Source organism: Triticum aestivum, chromosome 7D, assembly GCF_018294505.1.
Source record: "Triticum aestivum cultivar Chinese Spring chromosome 7D, IWGSC CS RefSeq v2.1, whole genome shotgun sequence".
Taxonomy (NCBI): Eukaryota; Viridiplantae; Streptophyta; class Magnoliopsida; order Poales; family Poaceae; genus Triticum; species Triticum aestivum.
Window position 1 is genome coordinate 313,444,980 of NC_057814.1, and position 11,423 is coordinate 313,456,402.

At 46.8% G+C, this 11,423-nt stretch overlaps 1 protein-coding gene across 1 annotated transcript; it reads right to left on the reverse strand.

Moving 5' to 3' along the window:
• Positions 1-526: 526 nt before the first annotated feature.
• LOC123163839 (probable WRKY transcription factor 4) lies at positions 527-10,453 on the reverse strand. The gene is made up of 4 exons (XM_044581221.1): positions 9,843-10,453; positions 7,972-8,645; positions 7,724-7,870; positions 527-1,300 (listed from the first exon to the last, which is right to left on the reverse strand). The coding sequence occupies exons 1-4, from the start codon at positions 10,182-10,184 to the stop codon at positions 895-897; spliced, it is 1,569 nt and encodes a 522-aa protein (XP_044437156.1). The 5' UTR covers positions 10,185-10,453; the 3' UTR covers positions 527-894.
• Between the last annotated feature and the right edge of the window lie 970 nt (positions 10,454-11,423).

Below are 11,423 nucleotides of genomic sequence, written 5' to 3' on the forward strand. Positions count from 1 at the left end.
CGACTACGCCGCGTTCAGTAAGTTCTTCGACATGTAGGCGCGGCAGCAGCCCTTTGTTTTTTTAGTAGATTTTATGTTTTCTATATGTAAAAAATCTGTGGAACGCCGAATCTATGTCATGTTTGCCGAATTTTGGCCGAATGTCTTTTTAAAAATGTTTAAAAAAGGGCGTCTGGGGACAACCTGGGGGCGGCAGCTGAGAACCCAATCGCCCCCACGACGAAAATATCACCGGTAACCCCCAAGCGGCGCTTTTTCTAGCCCCTCGGGGGGGGGGGGGGGGGGGCGAACGGCAGCAAATTATGATGTTTAAATTTCACCTCCGAGAAAACCTCTAAACCTGCTACACCACAACGATTAATCTCTAACATCAACCTATGTTTTAGGATGTACACAAGTTCTTCAGCAATATCTTGGGAGGATCACAAAAGCGTACTGGAATTTAATGTAACATGTCAATGCACGTAGTCAACAAACAGTGTAGCGTCGTGTCCATAAGACTGTTAACTTGCATACACCATGAATATAACGACGGATGAATCCATCATACCTCGGATCAGTTAAAGTTTGTGATCAATCCAACTAGAACAATACAGCTAAAGAGCACTCCACACATGAAGAAGGTTCTTTGTCTCCTTTTTGCTTAGCCTCAGAAGCGATTACAGTACCTATACATGGTAAGGATTGGAAATCTATACAAAGGGACAACTGTAAGTTTCATCATGGCTTTCTGAACCTAGATTCTCTGTCCCAACTTCTGGCAATCCGGTGATGCTCCGCACGATGCTGACCCTCATCTCATATACAGAAGCTAACCCAACAACAGCTCACATAACCAATAAATATAAATAACACAAACTAATGCATTAGTTGAATCGAACCTATCCTCGCAAATCAATTGTTTTGGACAGGAACTGCTGCAGAAGTATCTTTCAGGAGGGGATTCTTCAGGCCGTCTGGATTAATTTTCATGCTGCGCGGGGTTTGTGCGCTCTCTGGTGGCTTCTTACCTCCAAGTTCTAAAGTTGTGTCCATGGTGGACTCACTGTCAGCGGCCTTCTCTGTGCTGGTTGGAAGCTTCTGACCCGATGTTGAAGACACTGTACTGGGTTGCTCAGTGATTGTCATTGCTGGAGTGATCACAGAGACGGATTCATCCCTTGATTCGTTGCTGCTTCTAAATGGTTGACCATGATTGTGCTTACCTTCATAGGTTACTACCATATTGTTTATGTCATCTGGTGCTTTTTCGACATGCTTACGGACAGGGCACCCATCATGTGTGCAGCGATAATAGCTCCTGCGGAGGTTGAGGAAGAAAGCAATTTCAATAAAACAATACTTCACGCAGGGCAGAGAATAATAAAATAATATTCATATTCTTTTTAGCAACCGACAGAATCGCTATCAATTCATTTATATGCATATCCACATTAAACCATAGACAAATGATCTCTAGCAGATTCCAAATGTATGATAAGATCATACATCAACAACAACAACAAAGCCTTTAGTCCTAAACAAGTTGGGGTAGGCTAGGGGTGAAACCCATAAGATCTCGTAACCAACTCATGGCTTTGGCACATGGATAGCAAGCTTCCACGCACCCCTGTCCATAGCTAGCTCTTTGGTGATACTCCAATCCTTCAGGTCTCTCTTAACGAACTCCTCCCATGTCAAATTCGGTCTACCCCGCCCTCTCTTGACATTCTCCGCACGCTTTAGCCGTCCGCTATGCACCGGAGCTTCTGGAGGCCTGCGCTGAATATGCCCAAACCATTTCAGACGATGTTGGATAAGCTTCTCCTCAATTGGTGCTACCCCAACTCTATCTCGTATATCATCATTCCGGACTCGATCCTTCCTCGTGTGGCCACACATCCATCTCAACATACGCATCTCCGCCACACCTAACTGTTGAACATGTCGTCTTTTAGTCGGCCAACACTCCGCGCCATACAACATTGCGGGTTGAACCGCCGTCCTGTAGAACTTGCCTTTTAGCTTTTGTGGCACTCTCTTGTCAGAGAATGCCAGAAGCTTGGCGTCACTTCATCCATCCGGCTTTGGTTTGATGGTTCACATCTTCATCAATACCCCCATCCTCCTGCAACATTGACCCAAATACCGAAAGGTGTCCTTCCGAGGTACCACCTGGCCATCAAGGCTAACCTCCTCCTCACACCTAGTAGTACTGAAACCGCACATTATGTACTCGGTTTTAGTTCTACTAAGCCTAAACCCTTTCGATTCCAAGGTTTGTCTCCATAACTCTGACTTTCTATTTACCCCGTCCGACTATCGTCAACTAGCACCACATCATCCGCAAAGAGCATACACCATGGGATATCTCCTTGTATATCCCTTGTGACCTCATCCATCACCAATGCAAAAAGACAAGGGCTCAAAACCGACCCCTGATGTAGTCCTATCTTAATCGGGAAGTCATCAGTGTCGACATCACTTGTTCGAACACTTGTCACAACATTATCGTACATGTCCTTGATGAGGGTAATGTACTTTGCTGGGACTTTGTGTTTCTCCAAGGCCCACCACATGACATTCCGCGGTATCTTATCATAGGCCTTCTCTAAGTCAATGAACACCATATGCAAGTCCTTCTTTTGCTCCCTATATCTCTCCATAAGTTATCGTACCAAGAAAATGGCTTCCATGGTCGACCTCCCAGGCATGAAACCAAACTGATTTTTGATCACGCTTGTCATTTTTCTTAAGCGGTGCTCAATGACTCTCTCCCATAGCTTCATTGTATGGCTCATCAGCTTAATTCCACGGTAATTAATACAACTCTGAACATCCCCTTGTTCTTGAGAAAGCTAAAAAATATAAATGCATGGGTAACCAGTGATATGTGGACACAGGCTGCACGATTATAGCACAAGAAAAATGCGTAAATTTGAGCAAATGTTTATCAAATTTCTCTGAAGCACAACTCACTTATGGAGCACCAATCAACTAAATGCAACGATTGGGTGCCTCGAGGAATACAGTGCATGATGGGTTTCACAGAAGAGCTTCAATGAGTGAAACAATGTCCAGAGTGCATCAAGTAAACCAATGTCCGTCTTTTAGTGCACATCTAGTTAACAAATTGCCAATGGTATACTGATTAGTTTTTTTTAACAGGGATGGATTCCAAAGGATCCAGGGAGCTACATTATTTTAGGGCGGTGACATTACAAAGCTCGGAAAAAGACTCAAAGAAAAGAAAAGTACACTCAAGTCCTGACATTTTGCACGGAGGACCCCATAGCAAGATTTTAGATTACAATCAGGTCCAACATTGGTCCTTCGCTCGGATGCAGCGTTGCCACCACCAGGGACGAAACCACTTGGTGTGATGATGCCGCCACCACGCCTCACCAGCTCCCAAGGAAACCGGTGGAAGAGGTGATGGACTCCAAGCTTAGACTGCACTGCCTCGCAATATGGCACCAGGCTAGGAGGAAGAAGAGGAGCCGGCGCCGATCTGTAGCAGCCAAAGCTCCACACAGCCGCCTTTCGGCCAGAAGATACACCGGCAAGGAGATTAAAATCGGCGGCTGAACGCCACAGCCAGAGGCCTCAGCTGGCGCCATACCTCCACAAGCACCGGTGTGTATGAGCGCCAACCCAATCGCCGGAATTTGGTGCTCCACTCGTCCTCAACCCTGCTTCCACCACCGCGGTAACTGCTGGGGTCGAGGACGAGGCGGGGCCCCTCCGCCGAATCAGGAACCTCGTCGAGCTTATTTAGGAGCATGCTGGCCCTGCCGCTTGTATCTGCCAGCCCCCCATGGAGCAGCAGAAACAGCAGCACAGCAGCCCCTAGCCACGAAGCGCGGCTCGAGAGCGCTGGAGGCGCGCACTCACTCGGCATCACACCAAACGCCACTGGGGCAAGACCATCCCTAGACTTAATCCTATAGCTACTATGCTCATACTCATTAGTATTATTGTGTTGGTACTATACACATCCCTTTAAGTTACTGCTCATGCCACCCCCATAAATGCATTGACCACAAACTCAATGGCCAATAGGTGAAACAGCATGATCACAGGTACAGTTCAGGTGTACACTATCATCGCAAAAGGGATAAATGATTGGCACTGCAATCACATAGTATATTAGGGATGTCAATATTATCAATGGATCCGGGTATCCATGGACATCCGACCCGTTGGACAAAGGTTTGGAGGACCTTTTCTACCCATGGATTTTGATGGATGGATACTAACTCATGGGTTGGGCATGGATTTAGAACTTGCTCCATGGATACCCATCTGACAAGCGGGGCCCACATGGCAGTGACACATGGCATATAACCTGTCCTAATTTCCTTTCGAGTAAGTATTAACCATATTATGGTTTGTCATTTGTAGTTCTGAATTCTGATGTATGTAAAACTCTTAACGTGTATTGTCTACCGTGTTATGTGACCTTTTATAGTTATTGTTGATGATATGTAAGATATTGTTATGGTCGTTGTTTTCATTGTTGCATGGATATGGATATCCATGGATTGCTGGATATCCAGAGAGTATGGGTACGGACCATGTCTGCCCATGTATACTTTCACGGATGGGCAATAAACGAACTTATGGATATGGGTATGGATCTGGTTCAGCTCTACCCATCCAAACCCGACCCATTGGGGGCATGTTGATCAAGGGAGTGGCCAGCATTGTTGGCATGACTGTTTTCCAGGCACCTATATAGAAATTAGTTTAAAAATGCGAGGTACAATTTATGCAAACTAAAAAACACATCGATTGAGTTATGATTCTTTTATATGGTCTGTTAAAATCCCTCGCTACATTAGGTACCAAGAGCATGCTCTGAGGGCAAGCAAGGTTCTAATATCAGTTTCAGCAGTCTACCGACTTAGCATATCATATCGGAACTATCATTTTAACACATATAGGACGGTGTAGACCAATATGTGGGATGATATGACCAATATTTAGCCTATATTTTCATTGTCATGGACCGATATGTATATAACACATATTCCTTCTTCAGAAAATGATGAAAACAAAATTATACATTTAAGTCTTCGTCAAGATATTAAAGTAAAATGCACATTGTCTTGCCATACATGCATCATGTATTTTCTTCTGTTCAACTAAAAAACTATTAAGTGCTTATTTGTGTTTTCCTTAACCATACTTTTGGAAACCGACCCCACTAGGGTCATGCCCATTTCCCAAGCCAAAGGTTGGTGGATTCATACTTGGATACGCCTAGCAGACCACCTGTTATTAAGGGGCATGGCTCAACAATTGTAGTTCTACTCCGGAGATCTGAATTATAAAGATAAGAGCCAATATCCTACATCTTGTGTCTACTTTGTGTCTCCCTTCTGCTTTTCGTCTCTAGTTTCCCATTGCGTTCCACAATACTCTCAACATGTTATCAGCATGGAGCTTCGCCAAGATGCGGATGGGGAGGAGGTGACCTTGACGCCAAGATCATCGACGACAAACCCCTCTCACCAGGATGATTGGCAAAACTGCACCAACGATCTTCATGGCTACAAACCAACTTACAGCAAACTTCACGAGATCCAAGGTATTGATCATCCCCATGATCCTCCCCATGAAGATCATTTTTCTCAAAAAAAAATATCACGTCTAGATCAGATCTGATCGTTGCATTACACGACCCTCTAGATACAAAAAGGATGGCTAACCATGAAGAGATTGATGAATATATCCGGATGAAGTGGTGGTACGCACGTGCACTGACGTGCACGTGGTGGCGTATCACATTCGCACGATCTGCAAATATGACTAGCGAATTGGCACCGAAAGTAAATTCACTAGCGTACTAACGTGCATGTGCATGTGCATGTGTCTATAAATCAAACCACATCTAAGAAAGATAAAATTTCCGTCTGCCCACTCTTGTTGGCGCCACCCAACGGTCGCACCCGCACACGCTGCCCATCGCGACTACACACGATGAACGTGTCGCTTCATCATCTCGATCGCTCGCACCGCATTGTTGCGCCGCCTAAATGCAAGCACACGTAGCCATCCATCTGTGCGTCAGGCCGCCACACCATACGCCGAACCGCCTAGCAGCACCAGCATGCCACCACTCTCCGTGTCATCACCCACAAGGCATGCCTTGCCTCGTCGACGTGGAGCAGCTTGGGCCTTTGGGCCAACAGGCATGCCGAGGGAAAGGCCTACCGAAGGGGTTGGCCGAGAATAAGGAAAATAAAGGAAAAGAGAAAGAACAAAAGGATCTGAGCACAGTTTTCGTAGATGACCCCAGACTTCTCCGTAATTTAGAAAAAGGGGGCATCTGTGTTATTTTGCAAAAAGGCCCCTATAGTGTCCCAAGATAACTTTGCATCTCGCGGCAGTCAAGCACATCCTGCTCTACATCGCCGGCACGATCGATTACGGTTGTCACTACATCAGGAGCTCCAGCTCTTCACTGTCAAACTGTGACAGAGATGGCCGGTGATCCAGACATGCGCAAGAGCACTACTGGCGTGCTCTTCTTCCTCAGCAACAACCCGGTCAGCTGGCAATCGCAGAAGCAGAGGGTGGTGTGGTGGCCCTCTGTTCCTGCGAAGCTGAATGCATGGCAGCAACAGCGATGGCTTGTCAGGTTGGCCCGGTTGCTGAAGGATCTAACTGGGGAGGAGGAGGGTCCATTGGTTCCGAAGGTGGACAACAAATCAGCTATCTCATTAAGCAAGAGCCGCATTCACCACGACAGGAGCAAGCACATCGACCTATGCTTTCACTTCATCAGGGAGTGCGTGGAAGAGAAGAAGGTCGTGGTGGAGTGCATCGTCACTGATCAACAGCTCGCGCACATTCTGACGAAGCCACTTGGAAGAATCAGGTTCCAAGAGCTGAGAAGCAAGATCGGCATCAACAAAATAAAGTACGAACCGCAAGGCTTAGGGGGGGGGGGGGGGGGGGGGGGGGGGGGGGGGGGGGGTGGGGGGAATGTTAGAGATAAACCTTGCCGGTTCTGCTGCCATGGCATCCCTTTTGTTATTGTGCGTTCTTCCGTCAGTTTAGGCTTGGCGAGTTAGCTGGTTTAGCTCGAAGGCTTAACTGCCTCGAGCGAATGTTAGAAATAAACCTTGCCGGTTCTGCTGGCATGGCAGGCAACATTACTTCGCTGCCATGGCATCCCTTTTGTTATTGTGTATTCTTCCGTCAGTTTAGGCTTGGTGAGTTAGCTGGTTTAGCTCAAAGGCTTAACCGCCTTGAGCAAGTCTTGTGCCCTGTTGATCTGCTCGCGGGATGGCACGAGCATTGTGGATCACGGCGGCGCTAAATTAGGGGCCACATCCCCAGTTTCCTTCTATAAGTCTGATAAATAGAATGGAGAGAATGCAGAAAAGCAGTGGAAGTTTAAGCAGCGAAAAAACATTGTCTTCCACCTCTGCTCGTTGCTAGCTTCGCAATTAGAACTGACAGTAGTGTTCCACTGAGCACCTAGGCAGCTGCCAAGACAGTATTTACAACCCTGGTCATCCTCACACCAGATGTTTTTGTCAGTTTGGTCATCCTCACACCAGATATTTTTGTCAGTTTAGGCATATTTGTGATGGTACTGAGCTAATTTTCTCAGAAATATTACATAGTGAGGTTAAGCGTGCACCGTCATTAATAAGCACCTGAATAGAACTAGCCTTAATGCTTAATAGATTCACTGAAGTAACCATGGGTAAGCAATAGCAACACACACCTGGGGTTTGGATTTCCCTTCACAATTTTCTGCCCATACTTACGCCATCTGTACCCATCGCTCATCTTCCCAGCCTGCACGATAATCTTTTGCTCCCTGACAGTTCGGAGAACTGGAGTTAAGTTAGATGTTGTGGCTTCAACTATCCTGTTCAAAGAACAATATAATAAAGAAAACAATGGTAAGAACAACTAAACAACGAAAATATGAGTATATGAATGGCACAGATAGTGCAACAGCACAATGACCTTCGCTTTGGCTGCGACTCTGCACTACGATGTTCATCTTCTGACTTGTTACCAACATCCCCTTCACAATCACTTGAGCAAAAGAGCTGCTGTTCAGAATTTTCGATGGCAGCACTCTGGTTTAATTTACATGTCGGTGTACGGGATTCCACAATTTCAGTGTTCACAAGTTGCAGAGTTCCATCACCTATGGGGGGGACATAAATATGAGGCGACCTCTCTTTTACAAATCTGGTGTTCTGTGGTGGTTCATGACTGTGTGTTCCTCTATATATGATTTCTATAACACGGCCATCAGGACAATGCTCAACTTTCTTTTTGGCCAAACAACTTGAATTTGTGCATCTATAGTAGCTCCTAGAATTATCACTACTTTTCACTTGCTTCTGACCATATTTCCTCCAATTGAAGCCATCACCCACAATATTTACAGCTGCATGATGTTGCAATTTTGACTCAGATGAGGATGGCCTCTCTGCAATCGGTCTTCCAACACTTCCTTGAGTTACTGATGGTGCTTGCTGCAGTGGCCGAATAGCTTTAGGTGTTATAGGATGTGGAAATGGACTCGGCAGCCCTTCTGAATATGCAGATGGGGCTGGTGATTGCAATTGTATATGTGCCTGAGCTGTAACACTTGCCAAAGCTGCTTGATGGCTCATTGCAAACTGGCCCTGTTTTCAAAAAGATAATATTTTTACAAGTCCAATGAACAAACCAAAATAAAGGACAATGACTGGAAAAAAGATGATAATATAATATGGATCCATTCACATACAAACCCAAAGGTTCTTTTAAAAACCTATGTAGTACTGCATTTCTGTGATCTACTAGTATTAAGACAATAAGCATGTACGGTGACAAACAATGTATATTGCAACAACTACAGAGAGGTGCAAGTACACAACTAATTATACTAATTATACCTCCCATACTTATACAATTAGTGAATTGATATTGCTCCTTGAATCAAGCACACACTTCTGCTAAATTTATTGTAATGTTTTTTATTCAACATTATGAAGTTAAGCTGCATATGCATATCTATATGTCTTCTCCATTGGCCAAATCATGAGACTTTCCTAGTACAATTAAATTGCAATTGCAGGATAAGCTGAAGTTCACAAATTTTGTTTTGTAACTTGTGTCCGACAATAGATATCAACACTTCTTCAACAAACAACCTAAGTACAGAAAATACCATAAGGATCGTCTAAACCTGAGAACTGAAAACACAGCCAATCTATGTGCTTTGATAGTTTAACCCTAAGGAATTCTGCTTCTTTGACAGTATTGATACCAAGCCAACCTTCTCACCAAATATGGCAGTAGCAACAATAAGCAGAAACGGTGACAGAGTGATGACTAAATATGTTGCAATAAAAAATCACGCCAACATTATCTTGCCCAACTACATGAGTTCCAAAACATGGCCACTAGTCTCCACCTCTTCTAGATCAGGCACCCGGAAATTATGAACTACGAATCTAGAAACAAGCCCACTCCCGATATCTGCAGAAGGAACCTAAGAATGGCACATGAGTTATGAAACATGCCCACCAGTATCCACCTCGTCTAGCACCATTCCTGAAACCAACTATCACATGACAGATCACCATACTTCAGTTAGTTGTTGGTCCTGACTGCCGAACAAACTAGGTTCCAAAAGCACTAAACACAAATTTCAAAGTACGCCACTGTTTCAGTATCGGCGCTAGCACTAACCATATTTTCCCAAGCGACTGAACACCATACCGTGTTTATCCTTTAGTCCAGACACAACCTGAGCAGGCCGTACCCATAACCATGATAACTTTAAACTTACGCATTCAATGCATCATATGCAACCAAGACAGAAACTGCACACGCACCGCAAACCCTGGAGGAGCTATGAAGCACGGCACGGCCAACATCGGCACCGCAAGGATGGGGGGAGCCTCTGTCCCAGCTCCGGTCGGCCGCAGCGTCGCCTCGATCTCCACATTTTCCTTCTCCTTCTCCACTGTCACCTTCACCTCTTTCTCTATCTCCTTCGGCCCCGACTTGCTCACCTCCTTCACCTGCGTCTCCGTCACCACCTTCTTCTCTGGCTTCGTCTCGGCCGGAGACGCCTCGGGGGCTTCCGGCGGCGGGTGCTTCTCCATCTCGGCTGACGACGCCTCCGGGAATGGATGGTTATCCTCTGCCGGCGCCTCCGGCTCGCCGTCGGCCATGGGAAGCTCGAAAGGGGAAGGGAAAATGCTAGGGTTTGGAAGAGTAGGAGGGTTCGTGAGGGAGAGGAGGTGGGTAAGGGAAGGGGAACTTTTGACTAGAAATGACCCGAGCGGGGTGGGTTAGAGCAACTCTGGGAAACGCCGCAAATCTGCCAGTCCAGCGAAATAACTGCAGATATACGGTACCGGAACGGAAAAACGTCTCAAACTCGGAGGATGGTTGAAAGGCCCGCTCCGCCCGCCACCGCTGCCCTCATCGAGGCTGGGGACGCCAGAGCCCCGTTCCCCTTCCTCGCCGGTGGCCCACACCCGTAGATCTACCGGGATTTGGCTTGGGGAGGGGAGGGAATTCAGGATCCCGCTCCCGAGCGTGTACGAGGCGTTTCCGAAGATGTTGCAGCCGCTCTCCGCGGTTTCGTTGGAGGTCCTGCGGGAAACAAGGGAGATGCGATGGAGGGAACGAGTAACGCAGATCCGCGACGACGCCCTCTCCTGGTCGCTATGCGCTCGGGAATAGAGGGAAGCGGTGGAGGATGCAGCGCAGGATCCAAATCCTTCCTCGATGCCCTGGCGATATGCTCTGATCTGTAAATCCCGGGCGGATCAAGAGCTGCAGAACCTAGCATGGAGGATCTACTTTGAGGGCACGGTGGAAGAGAAGCGTCGTATGCCGCACCCATCAGAACCTCCAAAGGCTTTCGTCAATTGGGCGCGGAGCGAGGGGAAATCGAAAGATCCGCTCCGGGCTGCGAGATGGGAATGCATCACGAGGTTGATGCCGTCCAGGAGCCCACCGGAGTCGGAGCAGATAGACCCCTGCCTTTCCTATCTCCTGCACCAGCGTTGGACTAGCTCGCACGCCGCCTGCAAACCCAGAGGTAACACAAATTTCGCTAAGATCGACAATAGTAATTTCTACGGATTCAGTTGCCTCAGGTCTCAATCCCAACACCACCGGGGCAGATGACAGATTGCTTGTCGGTTCCATGCTAGTGAGGAACTTTGCAGGGTGTAGTGAAGAGGATATCAATTTCCTATCAGCCAACATTTGGAAGGTGCCTGATAACTGTGGTGAGGAACTGCGACTTTCAGCATATCATAGCCATCACGACTATGGGCAAGGGGGAGCAATTCCTCAACTATGCTCGGCTGCGGCGAGCTCTGTAGTGGATCAGAGGAGGTCAGGCTGGGTTGCTCCTGCTGCCTCTATTTTTGGAGCTCCAGGCCATGACACTAGAG